The sequence below is a fragment of the Osmia bicornis genome, chromosome 13 (genome assembly GCF_907164935.1).
Source record: "Osmia bicornis bicornis chromosome 13, iOsmBic2.1, whole genome shotgun sequence".
Lineage (NCBI taxonomy): Eukaryota > Metazoa > Arthropoda > Insecta > Hymenoptera > Megachilidae > Osmia > Osmia bicornis.
The window spans coordinates 5030637-5050717 of record NC_060228.1 but is presented as its reverse complement, the minus strand read 5'-3'; the positions used below and the strand labels follow the sequence as shown (position 1 = coordinate 5050717).

Genomic DNA, 20081 nt, shown 5'->3' with positions numbered 1-20081 from the left:
GTTGCATTTAATTTGCATTATTTCCCTGATTTCTTATATGAGAATCCAATACGAGTAAGCAGGAATTAATTCCATAGAATTTCCTTCTCGTGTCGTAAAACGAAACGTTCGTCGACGTGGGATCAATGGCAAGAAAATGTAACACAGCTCGTGGAAAGCAACTCGAATGGCACATTATTGAGGTCAGTTCCGCCTCAAAGTTCGACAATGAAAAAACACAACGATATTGTTATGATGTGTACTCACCATCGTTGTTCGTTCGAGCACGCGGTGGAGATGAGCTGACCGTTGGGAAATTTCGGGAAACGTTATCCCTTGGTTGCGGAAGTGGTCCTTCAAGATTTGGACTCGGGCTGAATTCAGCCCTAAAGTCTGCCCTGTCGAAGCCCTCCTCGAATTCGTGCATCAAGTTCACTTCGTCAGGTTCCACGTCACCCCCGTATTGTTCTCGTAACACCGTACGGGGTACTAGAAAAGAAGAACATAGTTTTCGTTCAATTTCAGATTTTGAAATAGTAACTTGGTGTTTCTGTAATCATTTGATTATTCCCTGGAAGATTGTTTACCTAGATAAGACACGCTATTTCAGCATTGTGACAGAGCTCGATTTATTTCCGGTCGCATAATGTTCGAGTTCGATGTAGGAGTTGTGGTACCGATACACGGTATCGCGTATGCAATTGCATTTCAACCCGACAGGCACGTAGATACCAAATCAGTGTCTTGGTCTGACGTAGACGTGTTGCACAACGCGCTTCGAATTATTCTACCGTGCGAAAATTCCTGATAAGAAGACGTATTCTGCTGGGACTACCATAAATAAACCGGGATTTCGTTACGTCAAATTAGAAAAGCTATTCAAACTCTTGGTGCATATAACATTCGCCAAATTCATTTTGTTTATCTTTATAATTTAATATACTCTCACTGTCACATCATTCTTATGTAGGTATTATAGGGTCTTCTTAAATTTTGTTACTTATGCAATTATAGATGTTCCAATTTCATTTTATATGCACTATTAACAGATGCCAAGCGTGACGCAACATTGAAAATTAGCAACTTCTCCACCGCTTAATTGCATTCAAAAGTTTTCTGCAAACTTCAATGAATTTATGCAAATTTAGAGGGAGAAGAAGCGCAACAGACTTGCAAAAGTTTTGCAGAAACATCGAAGTTACATTCTCATTTGTAGCAAAACCTCTGTGCCGTTTCGAATTTCTTAATTTTCTACTTTGACATCATGATTTCAGGAGAAGTTCAAACCTCTTAGGTTTTAAGTAAAATTTAACCTACAAGAGACGCTGAAACTTTCCTGAAAACTTTCAATGACATTTCGTCGCCACTTATCAAAGGAATTTCCTAATCTTCTGTCGCGGAATTGTGATACACATTGAAAGTTTCAAACTTTATGATTTAGGGTGAAATTTGAGCATCAAAGAGCACTGAATTTTCACGAAACTTTCATCCACGTTTTTCCACTGGATATCTTTATAATCCTCTTTAAATTTTAATTTAAAATTTCTTTGTTTTTAAATCCCTCAACCTTTTACTTGATTCCGTTGAAAGTTGAAAGAATTATTGTTCTTTTTCATAGATATATATTTGTTTAATCTTCTTCACATTTTAACTCTTTATTAATTCCACAATTTTCTGTAGGGATATTTCAATTTCCTACCACGTAAATTTGGAGTGAAATTCGAGTTTCAGCTAGCATAGAATCGTTTTAGAAATTTAGAGATACTTTTTGCTGTGATATATCAACGAAATTCCTGCACTTAGAATACCAAAACACGTAAAGACAAATGTGACAAGATAATTCTGGCACGCGCGTCTCGCTCCTTACAAATAATGTTTTCGTCTTCCTTACAAATTGTATTCGTGTCTTGCAAATAACTTATATTTTAAGGGTATTACAAGGATGCTCGTGGCCGCTATTTGAGCCCCAGGGAAATCGTTTTGTTAGATGAAAATAGATCTAAAATAGGAATTTCAAAACTTTGCAATAATATTGAACGTGTACAAAATTTAAAAAACTAAGATAGTCTGGGAATGACGTCAAATTCTCCGGAATTTAGTTAGACGATAAAAGAAGAATATTTTTTTATATAACACGAGGTACATCGTCGAAATTTCGTGCTCTACCTTGCAGAATAAGTGTTATCTCTGTCGAGAGAGCAGTTTAAGCTTTTATTATACCATCAAACTGCACCCGAAGGTGAAGTAACTCGTGTGGTAATCCTGTCTAAGAGGCATTCATGTAAATCGTATTCTTTTTTTAGTGGAATCATCAATCTCGGTTACAGCTAAAAAGCTTTAATAAAATTAAAATTTGATGTCGAGAAGAAAATTCTATGAGCAATATAATCTAGTTTTTCAATTCAACATTCGTTACCATTAAAACTCGCACATTTCTTTCCAATTAAACATGATGAACCGTGAAAGAAATCGATTCTGAGATTCGCGAAAGGAACTATAATTAAAATATTCGTCGGTCAGCCGAGCGTAAGGTGATCGTTATAAAATACAAGGGTTATCGCGAAATTACGCGACGACGAAACCACCGTACTCGAGGTTCGCAAGAGGAACGAGCTCGAAGGGAAGTGGCGGCCTCGTATAGTTTACTTACCGCGATTAATAATTGCAATTTAACACCAATGTTGCGGTGCTGGATAGCACAATGGGCTACGGTAGCTTTGGCGCACAGCTTCGACGCTTTAACCGAACCGGATACATTATAACCCCACGTGCAGGGATAATGGCACAGAGAAAATGCGAGACAGAGATGATGCGCCGACACCATAGATACATATGCATTCTATATCAGTGTACTGTTCCCCATAGACAAGGTTTCAAATGAAAATTCTTGTTCAGACAGAGAATTAAAGAAAAATTTTATTTGACTTGCAAGAAACAGAAGTCTTATACAATTTACATTTAATCATTTACCAATTGCCCACTTCAATCTAAAATAAATGAAACCAAACGTTACATGACTGTTTCAATTAAAAAGTGAACAAACAATTCCGATAGCGTTGATTGCTGTTGTTACGATCAAAAGAATTGAAACGTTACTGTGAAATTGGAGAAAAAAGTTTCGTTCAATGAAACAACAGCAATGAAATTGCTATCGACTGATGTGATTCGCAAATAATGGTCGCTATAATCGTTAGCTTAAAACCAAATTATCGAATATGTATTCGCGTAAACGACACAATCGTGGTTCTGCCATTATTGTTATCGTAATTCCGCATTTTAATCCATGCTACATTGAAAAGCTTAGTCTGTTATGTAATTGAATGCGATGTCGAGCAGATCGAAAATAGCGACAATATCGTGGCCAAAATACAACGAGAAAAGTAGAAAAATTGTGGTTCGATACTGATCGTTTTTAAAAGTGCAACTTTGCATTATTTTTGTCATCAAATTATATTCAATCTTTATCGACCACGTTTCGAAATTGGCCATTTATTATTTGAAAAGGTCAGTTCATTGTCCTTAAGTGGAAAGATTTGAATGCAACGTGGAAATTCGTTGCATTGACGATGCAAACCAAGTGTCCTTCCGTTTGTTGGCGTGCATGCGTTCCTAATTTCATGAAACGTCACCAGGCTATGCAGAGAACAATTTGGGATCGCTAAATCTGCATACCGGTCGTTTCTCATCCTCATTGGCGATCACGAAGCATGTGCAGCGTTCACTAGAGACATCACCAACATTCCTGTTGGTTTTCCTAATTAGTTTTCGTACGGCAGAGTTACGTGAACATTGTTCGTAAAAATGAATTTTCTATATTTTTGTTGACGAAGAAAAGCGTAATATTTCAACGTTGAAAAATATTATATGTATCTAACCTCAGGAAACTGAAAGAAGATGAAGGATTATAAAGGATTTTGATAGGGTATTATAGAAAAGCGGATATATTATTATATTACCTACTAAAATTTCCATCACTCATCTCTAATAATCATTAAAATAATTGTGATTCTATATTATTCATGTTAATAACTGTTAATAGGATCACTACATGCAATAATACTATCAAAATCCTATTAAATTCTCCATTAAACCGTATTAAAATTACCGAAACTTTGAAGAACCGTCCTATCAAAAATAGTCGGTCAATTTTAACGAAATCTAGACCATTATTTGCAGTATATTCTCCTCTTTAAAACGGTGTATATTTTATGTAAATGCGACTTCGGATTGCTGAGATATAATCGTGTAAAGGGAACCATAATTTTTAAATCTATCACAAACTGCTATTAAAATTACGAAAACTTTATAGAACCGCCATTTTGAAACTACCGGGAAATTTTTTACACAATGCACATCATTATTTGCGGTAAATCTTCCTCTTTAAAATGGCGTTTAGATTATGAAAATACGATTTTTGGTTTTCGAGATATCGACGTTTGAAGAGAACTATGATTTTTGATGATTTACTATCGTCTTCCCGGGCGCGCACACTACTGACCTACATTACGTGCGCTGGTCAGACACCACGGCGGAGTCATTCGTGTTTTTTTACTATTACTACTAGACGTAGTACGCACTTCCTGGAAAAAATGTAGGTCACGCGCTCCATTCAATACTCTCGCGCTTACGCATAAACTTTGAAGCCTTATATCTCGAGAACCAATTGAGATATCGACTTGCAACCAATTGCATTCATTTAGTTATGCCTTCCTCTATCTCCTGAGATATTTATGGTTCAATTTTCTGCAACTTTTTTTCTTGCATCATTATCGTTGTAATGATGTACCTTCATAGGATGATGCATTCAATAGCTTGCAGCTAACTTTTATATAAAACTTTTTCTTTGTTTTCATTTACAAAAAAAAACCTAGAACGCTGTGTGTAAAATGAAAGTTGTTCGTTGAAGTTTCATTCAGAATTTTTTTTACCCTGCACTGTCAAAACAACAGTTGCAGGAAATTGCTGTCACGGTCGTCAAAACAGAGAAGAGGAAAGGAAGACACGAGCAAACGGTTAGTTCGGTTGTCGCGATAAAAAAATATTCACAAAATCCCGCGAGAACACATCCGACACATCGGTCAGCCTTTCCGTCGCGAGTGTTTCCGGTTGGATTTTACTGACGGTCGTTCGATCAGTTGCATTCAATGCGCACAATCCGAAATCGTTTTACAACAGCGTGCTTTGGTCACGAAACAATGTTACTTCCTTGCTCACTGGGAAATTTCTTTATTCTCTACAGAACGAAATCCTTTTTTAATAATTGAAGACAAACTAGCACAGATTTTTCAATAACCTTCCTGGAACGAACTAATAAATTATCGTCTACATCAAGGGGTTACACGAAAAACGGAAAAGTAGTCAGTATTTCCACATAGGGGGTGGAGAAAGGTAAATAAAGCGAAGTGTTACACGGAGAAATAAAGTAAACTTGTCACCCAGAGAAATTGATTAATGGCAAGTCATGGCGTTGTATACGGGGAACCGAGGGCCTCGAACTTTAAAACCAACTATTAATTACGACCTGTGCAAGAAACTTTGGCAGAAAGAGGGACCATTCGACACCCTTCAGGAAAGAGAATTATGGCTGTATAGGCGGTAAAAAAAATTACAACTGTTTTAGAACAGGAAAATAACTTCTTTTAATTTAAAAACAACTCGATATCCATAAAACCTGATCCATCATGATGAAAAATCAATTGTCACATAAATTGGCGTTTTCAATTAATACCTCGAAATTTTTCAGAATCGCAGACAGTTGGGGGAGAGACGGAGGATTGTTTTCAACGGCGCAATTAAGCTTCCAATTGCAATCAATTTACGTGGCCTCATTAGCGACTAAGGGAATATCGTAACAATACGATATTGTGTAACAAATTACGTGGAGGGACCCGCATGAAAATTTCAGCCGAAAAATTTCGTATGCCTGCCAGAAGGAATCATGGCTCGAAACGTTTAAGAGAGGACTCGTTTAATCCGGTAGCAACGGCTTAAATAAGCGAGTGCTGCTCTCGAGTGCATTTTTAAGATCTGGCTGAGTGCCAGGCTTATGTGCTGAAACGGAATAAAAACACTTTTGCTTGGCCGCAAAAATTTTCCCTTAACGTAGCTACTAGGAAGCAGATGAGAGTAAAAAATAGTTTGGATCATGTCGAGACATTTAGAGATTCTACAACTCACACTTGAATTAAATACATTATTAATACATTAATAATTAAATACGTTGTATACGAATATACAAAATTATTATTGGCAGTGTCCAAAAATATGAGAATCAACAAATAAATAAATTTCAAGTCGCATCCTTTTTATTCTCGTTTGAATAATCAGCTTCTCTTCGAGTAAAGTGGACTCCTTAGAGCATGGCATTTAACAGCGATTCAGGAATACTTAAAAAGCATTGATTCCCTTAACTAATTTACGAATGATTTCAGGTGCAGTAACGACGTGAAGAGCGTCAGCGGCATTAAATCCAAGTGGCGATATTAAACGGAGCAGAGGATCATTTTCTTAATACAACTTCTACGGAAAGCTTTTACCAAATCGTTTCAAGCAAAGTAATCAGACCACTCTGTGAAAGGAAAAGAAACAATTGTGAAACGGGGGAAAAGTGTATTTCAACGGTGGAAAGGTTGGTATCGCTTGAATAGATAATGCTCTTGTGTCTGACTACATACAGACTGAAACTACTACGACCGCGAGCCAGTAAGTTACCGCGGAGACGATTTAAATTCGCGTTGCTGACTTTGCACGCGAAAAATGCATTAAAACAGATTGTGCACCTCGTATCGTTACCTACGAGGCAAACGGGATATTTTATTCGGCTAATTTACATGTTTAATTTGCTCGCCTATCTTTATGTTATTCCTTCCGAACCCGACGTCCTTAATAATAGCCCTGATTTTTCTACGGATTACTTTAACATACGATAGTATAATCGAGGATTTGCATGCCTCATGAATAAACGAACGTATCTTCTGTTCGTTATCGAGGAAATTTTGCTATAACCAAATTTCTTCTTTCTTTGGTGATTAACACTTGACTGCCACAGTAGATAATTGTTATATTATTTCATATTTTCATAATTATGATTCTTCTGTTCTTCAGAATCAAACTAAAAATATTGATCCCATTTCTAAAAAAAGGATACCATTCTTGACTCATCTTTTAGATTTACACGTTCCCGTTCTATAACACGAATTTCCACTCGAACGGCTGTAAAATATGCCGGACGTCGAAGCTTCGACATCGAGGTTCTCTGACCTGTCTGCGTAAGCAGATAAGTTGCTTCCACCGGTTGTTCCAGCTAACTTTCGAGAACTCTGTGTTTCCAACGTCTATTTTCACCCGTGCTCGTACTCGGTGCGATATTGTTGTTTGCATACTCATTTGAGTTTACCTGGTCGACCAGCCTGTTACACGGACGAGCAACACCGGTTAACTTGTACTACTTCATGGCAACACCAGAAAGAGATGATTTTCGCGTCAGCAGAGTATAAGAGACGAGCGATCAGCATTGTATGTAACAGCTTTCTAATTGAAACCCGGAAGGCATAAAGTTAACTATTGATGCTTTTCTCGCTTTTTTTTTTATATGTTGTTAACTAACAACTGGAAAAATAGGAGGTCCTGTTTCTGCATTTTCCTTTGTTGATGTTACACTGGCTAACAGGCAATTTCTCTTCCAATAACCCGTTGTATGTCTCCTTTTTTATAGTTTCATGCGCTGATTGGGAAACTGCAAACTGTTCTTTTCATCAAGCTCAATTTTTGAAAAAATATTTGTATTCTTTGCATTTGAAAACATTTTCAAATGTTATTATGGGGAGTATTTAATTCTCCTTTGCATAACATTTAAATAGATAATGCATCAATTTTAGCAAATTTATTTATTGCTTCGTAGTCGTCAATGAATTTAACTGAATGAAATTATCCACACCTTTTTTTCTATAATTTATTCGTTTCTAGGAATACGTAATCTTGTTTCGTTTGTAACAAAGGCAAAATTGAAAATGCCAGGGGTGTAATTGAACTCGGAAACGAAATGAATGCGTTCATTCTCTTTGTTACAATTAGTTGCTCCCTTGTTGTTATTTCAATAGAACAGCTCTCGCGCTGAATATAAGTTGTTTTAATATGCGCAACGTGAATATCTGACTGGTAAAATATTAATTCGAGCTCGCTTTTTTACGAACACAGTTCGTTTTTAGTAGCGATAACTTTTATCGTCGAAGCTGAAATACATATTATCCGGTACAATGAAATAAAGTGGCATTTATAAAACAACACAATAATATCGAATTAACGGGAGAGAAGAAATTAACATCGAAAATATTTTAGTAGCTTTCGAATGTACGGTTAATTTCGCCCAATTTACATTTACATTCACGTTCGCCCCAGTATAGATTATCCCACGTGAATTTGTATTTCTTCGACTGTCGGATTACGGAATAAAATGCGTTCGATTATAAGCTTTTCGACGGCGATCGCCCATTCAAGTTTCACGTCAGCTGGCTAATTACATTTCGAAATTACGAACTTCGTTAATGCAAAGCCCCGCTCGGTGCGATTTTTAATTGGCCATGTAGAAAATATTAGCTGGCCAACCGGTCGCCTCTCTCCCATAAACAGTCAGATATAATTTTTCAACGAAATACGGAATCGAATTAAATTCATTGGAACAAAATGAAAATAAAGGTGAAATTTCGTACACTCTACGTAATTGTGTTCGTGTAATATTAATTTTTTATCAATTTGTTTAATCATTCCACGTGTACATTAAAATTTCAAGAGAAACAGAATAATTTCAAGGTTCTTCAAGGTTCCAAGGCCGAGACTACCTCAAAATCAAAGTCGTGGCACAAAGTCGTCAAAGGAGAGTTCAGGAACCTTTTTCACGGTGGTTCGAGCTAGGCTGTTTTTTTCTCAAGAATCGACGCGATGGAGCGAATCTTCACGTCTCGTTTCACGCCGCTCTTAAGGGTGAACGACGACACACCCCTTGTTACCACGTAACGCGGAGTGCGTTCGTTTCAATGTTCAAAGGGGAGACGACTCACGGTCCTTTAATAAGTTGTAGTATCTCGACCCTTACGGGTTCTGCTTCTCTAGAAAGGGTAAATCCGATCCCGAGGTATTTTCTGGTTACAATATCGTCTAATCCATAAGTGTCAGTCCAATGATTCCAGTAGTTAATCATTTATTCAAAATAAGAAAATATTGTTGGACATTTCTTATTTCATTTTTAAGATTACCTCAACCTCTCTGAAAATATTGCAATCTTTTTTTCCAAAATTTTAAAGAGTGTCTCTAAATACCCAAATAGTTTTCAGGGGTTTAAATAGACTCTCATTTCCCAAATAATTTTCTACAAAAATCGAAACAAACATAATACACTTTTAAATCAAATACAAAGTCAAAAGTATCAATCGTTCAAACAATGAGGGTAGCATTTTTGAGTGACGGCCATGGTAGTGTAGCTAACTACCTCCGGGCGGTCAGGTTTGCCACCACTTTGATCAGTTCGAACACCGCGACTGAACCGTACATTGCTCAACCATGCGAACGGAATCCGCACGATCACGCGTACATATACGACAAGCGTATACACTCTCGCAGGAACATACACGGTCGATTTGTTGCGCCCGTTTTCACGAGCAGCTCCAGTTACTACGAGCATAGGCGTCGTATGGAAGAGAGGATGAGCTGCGAGCAAGCGAGCGAAGTTTAACGAGCTGCCTTGGTAAACGAATCATTGCCGGTCTTTTCATTCATCCGGCAAAGGGACTTCACGCCAGGAAATTGTGCGAAACCGTGTAACTGAGTTCTTCGCTTTACTTACGATGTATGCTCGTTACCGTGATGAGATTATTATAGGATTTATTGTGTACTGCGAGCAGATCAGAGATACAAAGGATATTTTGCCGGGAATCTGGCAAATTTTATTAGTGTGTTTGAGGAATCATTCTGAACAAAGAATGTTATATAAAGAAAGGGTTAATTTAGTTCTACCGTTCAAATATGGATCAAAATACTGGTTATTTATCTACATTTTTTTATTCTATGGGGTATTGAACTAAGAAAAGAGAAGCTAGTTAAATGAATTGTTGAATAATCTAGTTCTCTACTTTGAGCTCTAACAACCCTTCACTTTGACCATTGTCAGTGTACCATCTTCTCATTCCGAATATTAACTCGAAATTATCCTTTCTAATCTAGCGTCTTTGAACTCTGTATTCACGCCCTGAACACTGACTCGAAACTACCTTCCCAAAACTTTGTCTGTGAACTAGTTTCTCTGATCTATAATTCTGAATTCACTATTCCCATTGACTGAACATTGACTCCCCTTGTTAGCATCACAGGTGTGGCAGGGTTCTTTAACGATAAAGAGTATAAACGCAGAGTAGATAATTAGCGAGCCAGCAGGATGGCAATTAAATCGAAGAATACCGTATTACGGTGGGTACTGAGTGCTTTTTCAAGACGACCGGAACAACCGCGAAAAAGAAGAATAATATGAAGGCGGCGAAGATTTATGTCTGAAGGAAAGTGATCCTCTCGCGACGACACATTGCTTCTCTCGTTATTGTTCTTTCCCGACCATGTTCTCGCTTCTCAAAGCTGAAAAATAACGCGTCGACTGCAATTTCGTAAACCGCATTGAAAATTTCATCAATTCGGTGTTATGATCGCCGATTATCACTGCTCAAAATTAATAATCAACGTATTGAAATTATATAGAGTACAGCGACAGCATCATCGTAGAATCTAACCAATTAGTGTGCAAAGTTAATTATTAGTAATTTGAAGCTTTGACTGGGATAGTAATTACGATTCCATCCCGCTTAAATTTCGATTCGCCACATCGTGGTTGAAATCACTTATCGTAACTGCAATGTTAATATCATCACATAGTCGCATAAATATCTATCTACAGGAAATTTTTCTATTAATTATTTGAAATTCTAAATAACAAAAATAAGGAAATATCGTAACAACAATGAATAATATTATATTAAATCATAGTAAATCATCGGCTGACAGTGTAATCAATCACCAAGTCATAAAATTTAAAAAATAAAAGTAAATGTTTTGTTACACTACAAAAGGTACGAATTTCGTTTCGAACATTGAACGTTAGGGCGTCCCATTCTGTGAACGTTTTATCGGAAACGTCTATTCGTTGTATCCTCGGTCCCAGCCGCAGAACGAAAAATTCGTTCGACTTTCGGTCGTGGCCGTCGGCTACGCTACAGGAAATTCAATTCCCGCGTCAACAGAGGCGAATTTATCGCGCGACCGAAGGGAAGGGCAGGTTAGGGTAGCTCTCCCGTATGAATACAGAACATGCCCTCTCTTGAATTCGCTTCCTCGATAATACTTTTCGCCGCTGCTCTTCGAGTAATGCGTTCGCATCGTATATGGAACGTTCTTTCTATGCTCCAAGAAAGGAAAATACCAGTTCCATTTCGATTTACCAAAGTACCAGTCCAACTATAGTTCTATTTTTATTCAATTTATGATCAAATTGTTAGATCAAGCGCACACATCTAAATTCATGTTATCTAAGTTTTCTTGATTTGTGAAAACTAAGGCTTTGAAAACTCTTTTCAACCAACCGATAAAGGGTTAAAAATCAAGCAAGATTCAAAATATCCTCGAGTTTGTCCCCTTGTCGAGTTACATTTTCCACAAACGACGACGTATTTTCCATAACACGAAGTCTGTGGATATTTTCTGTTCTCCACGGGGGTGAAAAGCACGGAAAACATTTACCTTGGGCGATGGGCGAAGGGCGAAACGATGGGAGGTCCTCTATAAATTTCGATCGGTCGAGCGAACTACGAGTCTGGGTGATAATTCCTTAGCCGCTTTCGTAAATTCCAACGAACGGAGCTTGGGAATACATTCTATTCGTCGGGGTTGAATAAATGACGTGATTTGAAGAATTAATACGACCCGCTCGCGAATTCAACAAAACGCCGCTGTTGGCTATTGTTCGGTTAACGAAGCTTAAACAAATAAATCGTGCACGGAAAAATAAAATAAATTCCGTTCTTCGTTACTGAAAGTATTTTCGAATGGCGTTCGCTAATTTCAATAAAATACGAAGTTTTCGTGTTCAGTTTAATTAATTTGATAGTAGAATGTTTAATACACGTGTTTCGTTATTAATTTAAAAATATATATAATGGAACGTGATACATTACGTCGCCTTGTGATCTGTTATTCTAAGATATTCAACAAATTTCGACGAGCTGTGCAATAAATCTGAGAAGGGCGACAAATGGATGTGCTATAGGAGCTTAAAGGGGTGTCGCTAAGCACGATCAATCGAATTAATAACGACGTTGGAAAGTCAAATGGTTTTTTGTACGGAATATCGAGTGATTCGAAGAAAAAGGGGATACGAAATAATTTCTTTTTGTGCGCATTCGATAAAGGTTCGATCGCTTTCCAGTCTAACTTGCTATTTTCATTTGATTTATCGTTGATTTATACGATTGATACATTGCGGTTTTCGTGATTTGTAGCATTTTCCAAGATATTCTTTTCTTCTTAATATTAATATAATAGTGAGAATTTATTTAGGATTGTAAATTTAAAACATTCAAATAATTAATATGATATTGTATCATACTTTATATTGAATAAGTATTTCTTCCCATGAATTTATGAACGAAAATCCTGATGCTTGTATAACGCCATAGTATATCCATTATATTATCCAAGGAAAACAAAACAAGTATTCCATATTTATAGCGATAATAACGAACATTTTCTCTTCAGTTTAATTATGGACTTCGATTTAAATGAACCTAGCTTTATGGATTAATTAAACAACACAAACAATAGTATGGAAATTACAAACACGATTAATAAAAGTCTATTATTAAATAAATAATAAATTACAGAGTCGATATTTATTTTCGTGTTGTTGTTTCAGACAGTTAATAATTGTTACAGTGGTCTGTTATCTATTCTTCTCTGAAAAACCTTGATACACTTTCAATGTTTATCTTTAAACGACGAATTTTCAATTAGAACCTATAACGAGGCTGTTTCTTGTTTATACACAGGTAATTTACATATTTCTCGATAAAGTTAGTTAGTTATTTATCGAGATATTGCGGCGTTTGATATTACGTGCCGTTCATATTACATGCACCTATCCTATAATACATCAGGTGCACCATGAAAGTGTAATTAGTGAAAGTTAAATACACCGGTGGTTTCGAAACTTTCTGAAGCCTTGAAGACGAACTTCAATTTAGTCATCCTCTTCAGTTTGGTGACAATTTATTAACCCTTTGATATCTAGTGTTTTTCCAAATTTATCTCTTCTTGTTTACACTCTGTGAATATTCTGACGTATTTCTTTCATTTTTCAATGGTGTAAAAATTAATTAAAATAATAATTGTGTGAAATTATTTTCTAAATTGCAAACTCGGTTTCAAAAAATTGCCCACGACTGCTATACGATGGTCCACTACTATTATTAACCACGTAATTCAACATGGGTCGAACAATTCAGCTGATAGTTACTTCGCCTTATTCGGAAAACGAAACGATCGATCGGATCGGATCGGATCGGCAAATTCTGAATAATCTGGGAACGGTGCGATCCAGCTTGAATAGTTTCGCGCATCTCAAACAGTTCGTTGATCTCCTTAAATTCAATCGAGCGCAGTTTACTCGATTCGCTCGAAAATTATTCCATATGACCTGGATTATTCGGCAGCGAAGCAAACGTTCCTCTGTTAGTCGCGTGACTGGCGGAATTCGTTTTCGTTTCATGGGAAAGGGGGACAGGTTGTCGTGGAGATTGCCAAAAATTTGGCTACTTACTTCAGGATATTGGAAAAGTCAACTTTCCAGGAAAATTAGGTCGTTTGATTATTCTACTTTAGACTTTAATACGTAGTTTTCGTGCTTGTCGAATTTAAACGCTCTATGTTAATTTCATTCTAAATTCTTTCATTATTTTTATTATTAATTTGTAATGTATATCCTGATACACTGCATTGAACATAAATATTTCTACTGTGACAGTCAACACGTTAAGATTCTGGAGCCGGGCTCAGGATTTAGAATCCGACTTACATTCAGAGCAAGCAGACAAATTAGTCGGCTAGCCACCGAGGAAATACTACTTCCTCTTGTTGGAACAATGCGTAACATTTCACATTTCAACGTGTACTTCATGGGAAACCGAGGACCGGTTAAAACCGCTCCAGGCAGGTTGTTCTTAGTGGGTGAGTTGCATTGTACAAACAATGCCGTGCCATTAGTACGACTCTAATTAGTAATTATAAACGATCCTCATCGACGGTTATGAATTCTCGAAAAGCTATTGTGCTGAGCAATTAATCAACCTTAATTAAGATCAACTTTCAATAATAAAAATAATTAATTATATCATATAACGCCACGTTTCGTGATATTTGAAACAGAGGGTGATAAGTGAATTCGAGTCGAAGGTATTTGATTCTATTTGCAGTTTCTGACAAAAGCATTTGATCGACAAACGAAACTCGGAAATACGCATCCTTCCTGCAAAGCTATGCAATATTCCAAGTGTAAATAGAGAATTCCAACGCGTAAATATAACTTTCGACGGCTTCTAATGTTCTCCACCAATGTACATTTCATCACGAGAAGTTTCCACATTAATGTCTTTGTTTCTCGTCATCGTGCATCAATTAAAGGGCGTCGTCTAGGCTAAATTCTCCTTCTAACATTTCAAGCGAAAATGTCCTTAGCAAACAGTCGTGCTGGAAACTTTAACAACGTTTGCGTCTTCCTTGTTATTAACATGTTAACGCAAATAACGTTCTAGAGTGATTACAATCATATTATACGATTCTATTGTTACATGGAATATGGAAATATATTTTTCTTTGTGTTGAAACTGATCTGTAACTGATTGAACAGAAATTGAAGATGAAAAAGTAACATTCTAATTCCTGCCGGTGATAAAATTGATTCATTGGTACAACGGCGTTGAACGAGTAAACAACGTTTGGCTCTTTGTAAACTAGTCCATGGCGCTTCACAATACCTGTAATTAGTGCACGTGGTATCACAATGGTGGCAATTACCTGTGCCGGTACAATAATGTAGCTTGATACTCGAGCGCAGTTGACAATTGCACCGGCAACGTATTTGTCTCTGATACTCGATCAATTTTTACTACTAATTGAACTAGATGTCTCAATTTCAATACATTTCAATACATTGCCAAGAGAATACTATCTAATTCATATTGTAATTATATCAATATGATCAAGATAACGTTATTTATTCGTCTAGTGGATGCACCATAGCAAAGATTGAAAATCAGAACGTACGGTCAATCCCCGAAGGGGATTAGTTCATCAATGTTTCATGAGACGACCGTGTACCGTGTAATCCACTCTTTAAAATGGAAATCGGAAAAACCAGAATCAAGTCCACCTGTCTCGACCAACTGAATTTGCTGTTTTCCTCTTTCGAATACCACGAGACGCCGTTTCAGAATAATTTCGAAATAATTTATATATAAAATCCAAACTTAATCATCACTTAGTTTTCCTTCGTTGATCGATCAACTTGAATGCGAATCCATACTGATATCGTGTACGGAAAAAATGTAAACGAAAAAAACATGAACGGGAAATAAGCTCGATAAGAAGTATCGATGTGAATATGGGAATAAGTTTATCCGTGCAGCGGGGAAAAACGAGAACGGAGAAAATAAAACGGATATTCTTCCGTTTTATTCCGTGCCAAGAAGCAATTCCGAAATCAGAACATGAGATCCTTCGAAGAGCTTTCAAACAGCTCTCCTGACTGAAGAATATGTCATATTCAGATATTTATTTTTCAAATTGTGTCAAAAATTTCGGAAGAGCAATTCTATCCTCTTGTGAATTTTAACGTGTCAATAGTATCACGCTTCTACCAGAAGTAATATATGATAAAATAATATTCAAATATTTATATTTGCATCTTGTTATGGGTTAAAGTGAGCCAAATCTGTTTAGATATCCCACACAAGTTAACGATTACGACAGCGCAATGTGAGTTTATAATTTTGTCTAACGTGTATTAGATCGATCCTAATATTCCATCATTAAATAACAATCAGGGGAGGAAGATCCGTGATGATGCCATTGGCTATCGAATCGGCTCTTCGTTCCCTAATTAGCTGCACGTCGCTGTTTGACGCTTGACTTTCTACCATGCCAGTGATTGACACGGTTCTCCGTGTCAGAACATGATTGGGAGGATCATCGGTTCTCGTATTGGCACTTCGTTAAACGCGATGCTCGAACCAAATGAATGCTGTTCTGTTACGATTAAGTAGATATCGACACAAATACGCGCTCGCATCGGATTTTCTCTTTTTCCATTTTCCGACATCCATCGATGTAATGACATTTTGAAATTCGTGAAAAGCAGAGCCGGGGAAAATAGGTATTTCAAATACACAATTTTTATTATTCGTTGCACTTTATTCGATATCGAAGGATTTTCTGCTTACAATCTTTTATAATAAATAATTTACTACAGAAAATATTTATAGGCAATTTCGATGTAACACCAAATGCACAGAATATTATCACATAGTTACGTATTTCAAGATAAAAAAAAAGTTAAGTACACTACTGTTCATCGGAATAAAACATAAATTTATCCGGCAGGAATCCTTTTACGTCGGTGAATATTCACATAGAGGTTCTGGCGACGACAGTAGATGATGCTTCAGCATTTCCAACCACTTTACGACGAAATGGAACTACTTTATATGAAAATTTATAAATATCGCCAGAATGTCATTATTTTTCCCCGAATTATACGTGGTCCGGCAACGTATAAAAACAGAGACATAAGTGTTTCATTTTTGTTCGACGAAAAATACGTGTTCGAGCACGTTAATTTCGTCCACTTTATGAAAAGAAGTAGATTAAAAAGGGTGTCAGAAAGCTGTGAAATGATAAAATAAAAATAATATGACAGCCTTGATGCAAGAGCGAGATGAAGCTTTATTAATTTCGTTAATTAAGAGCCATAATGAAACAATTAAATATGAAATGCAATTAAATTTGATCAAGTTGTATAGAATGTACAAACTCGTTTTAGTCAATTAACTTATTGACCAACGATATTGACAATGAGAACATATCTTTCGATTAATTTCATTACTGGAAATTGATGATGATACCATAATTGTGCATCATACGATGTAACAAATAACACCGAGAAAACCAACAATGGTAGAAGTATTTTTATAATATTATATATATTTCTCAAATTATTTTAATTTGTCACGTGTACTTCCGGGTTAACATTCACTTCATCGATTCTGTCTATAATCAATACATTCTCCACGAGGTTTATTAGATACAATCTCGTCGATAAAGGGGGTTGTTGAAAGCAAAAAGAAAAGGGTGTCGCGAAAAAAATGGCTCGTGTAAAATAAGTAGAGGAGGGAAGGAAGTGGCACGTTACCAAGAAGGATGGAGGAAAACCGTTGTAAAGGGAGGAGGGAAAAGTTTACTGGCTTCTCGAATAAAAGACAAGGCTGAGTATCGTGGCTGACCGTAATTCCTTTGTGTTTACTATCCGTGATAACGGAATAGGACGCCTGTCCAGCGAAACACTGCATTCAGAAATCACGGAAGACATTGTCCACTTCCAGTCCATGCTCGTTCCAGGCTGTTTGCAGTTCAACTGCCTCTCTTTTATAAGGAGTTTTACTTGCAACGCGTCGTTTCGACAATTATTCAAATGTGTAACGAACGAAGAAAATTCTGTAAATCAAATAATTTCCAAAATATCAAAAAGTGGTCTCTCTTTAAATTTAAGATTCAGTACAAACAAAACGTTAATAGAATTATCTTTTCCAAGTTTTACTAATTAGTAGCAGTCCAAGAATTTATTAGAGAATTTTGTAACGTCTTAAAAATTGCTGACTAAATGCCAAAAAAGGGCAATATCGATCCGATAATCCATAAGAAATTGAAGAAACTTTCTCGACAGATCTTAGTGCTCTCATTTTTCTTCACTCTGTCACATCGTTCTTCGTTTTTCGCTTATTCTCCCATTTTTGCTGCCGCTTCGCTTCCTTGGAACACGTCATCGAGAAAACTTAACGAGGACAAATGAAGTGGAAAAGGATGCGCCGTGTTCCTGATTCCCGAATAAACTTTCCTTCATACCTCGTCTAACGTGTCATATAAATTTTCTCTTATCTCGCGAACTGTTCGCGGTTCCTAACAAAACATTTTTAACAAGTGAAATATACCTACACTCAGAGATAGAGAACGATTGTCTGCATTCGTTTGATCGATAAATCCCTGCTAGCCACGTGTTTATAATAAAGCGTTGCATCCAGTGTGACAAACCATCGCGCGTTATATTGCAGACTACTTTGATGCACACGGATAATTGATGCGAATTCAATTAGACTTTGAGATCGCTTCGTAATTATTACGGGTCAATGGTGATCCAACATTCGCTCGAAGAAGAGAACAACCCTCTGCAGTTGCAGTCGTTGTTGGAACAGGAATTACGTTTGATTTCATCGTGCATCACGATGCACGTGGTTGCATCCATTGCACTCGACGAACGAAGTCGAATCGATCAGGATGAAGGAATTTGGATCTTAGAATTCGCTCTTCCGGACAAATTTCTCAAATTCTTCAAATTTGCAAGTCTCGTTTCGATTAAACGACAGAGCTTGGTTTAAAATTATTGCTCTATACTTTCATTGAATTAATAAAGTATTTCTACGGGTCTACTTCGTTCTCGCAAAATTAACGATAACATAGCGTGTCTCCACCGTCTCGTATAAGAAAGTTGCTTTCCTAGAAAGTATAGGTGTTTTTCGAAAAAGCTAGCTACAGATAAAAAGCATCTGGGGAGAGGAAAATTCGATCTCGTGCAGCAGGAATATTCGTCCCGTGGCGTGTACGCTTATTATTCCGGCAGCTTTTTCGTCGGCTGAGCGTATGCGCATATTTTCCTCGTCGCCCAGAAAAAGCTACATACCTCATGGTAGCGTGCATCGTTCGCTGTTGAATTAGAGTACCGAGCCAACGAATTCTTTCTACTCTTTTTCAGCGAGAGAACGTTCATAATAGACGCAGCTAGAAGCATTGACTAACGAGGCCTGTTTCGCGGCCAGTGGCCAGAAGCCGGCCGTTGCATACGAATGCAACGATAAATGCAACGTGCTAACCACCTGTTTTCTAATGCATCGGTAATTGTCGCGGTGCCACGCAGCCACACGTGCACAATTTACGAATCAAAATTCATTCGATCTATCAAGAAATGGAATGTCGAAATGGCATCATTCAAAATGTTAAGTACGATAATAGGAAGCAAGTTCAAAATGTTAAGTACGATAATAGGAAGCAAGTTCAAAATGTCTAGGTAAAGAAAAGAAAGTTATATTATTTTTGGATTGGGAAAATCGAAAACGAAAATCTGAATCAATTTGAGAGAAAATCTTTTTTATTGACATCTATTGAAATCAGAACAAAAGGGCACGTATACAAAATGCAATTTTATTCCGTACGCGCGTGCATGTAAAATGCACAAATTACGTGAAAATGGAGAATAGAATTAGCTTCCAGTTTATTTCATTTCGTTTCGTTTCGTTTTCTTCGTTCAATGAAACGTGCTAATTAACCCCGATGTTTTTGTACGTGATATTTACATTTAAATTAAAAACGTCACATTTCATAGAGAATTATTTACGTAACGATAGAAGCATATTTACAATGAACTTCAATGTTCAATGAGGTTTTCACATTCCACATTTACTATTTGCTCTTTATTTTTCTCGTGTGCTATTTTTGAGAAATTCTTTCCACGGTTTAAGCGACCTAATTTTAATTACTGAAGTAGTTGTGCCAAGTACCGTTATAATTAAAGTATAAAATTATGGAAGAAATGTTGCATGTGAAAACTGCAATGACATAGAAAATTCGGGTAATAAAGGGTTGATTCGAACAATTAATCTAAAAAGTACTGTCACAGGTAACGGTATCAGAGAATAATTAAAAATTCAATCAAGCCGCGATACCGCTGATTAAATTCAATACATGAGAAT

General features: G+C 36.7%; 1 protein-coding gene across 8 annotated transcripts in view; it reads right to left on the bottom strand.

Moving 5' to 3' along the window:
* LOC114877023 (protein eva-1 homolog C) overlaps window positions 1-20081 on the bottom strand; it is a 223931-nt gene that overhangs the window by 14737 nt on the left and 189113 nt on the right. For all 8 annotated transcript variants that reach the window (XM_029189103.2, XM_029189097.2, XM_029189099.2 and 5 more), the window contains one exon: window positions 247-468. In XM_029189103.2, the coding sequence (XP_029044936.1) occupies window positions 247-468 (222 nt within the window). The remainder of the gene's footprint in view (window positions 1-246; window positions 469-20081) is intronic.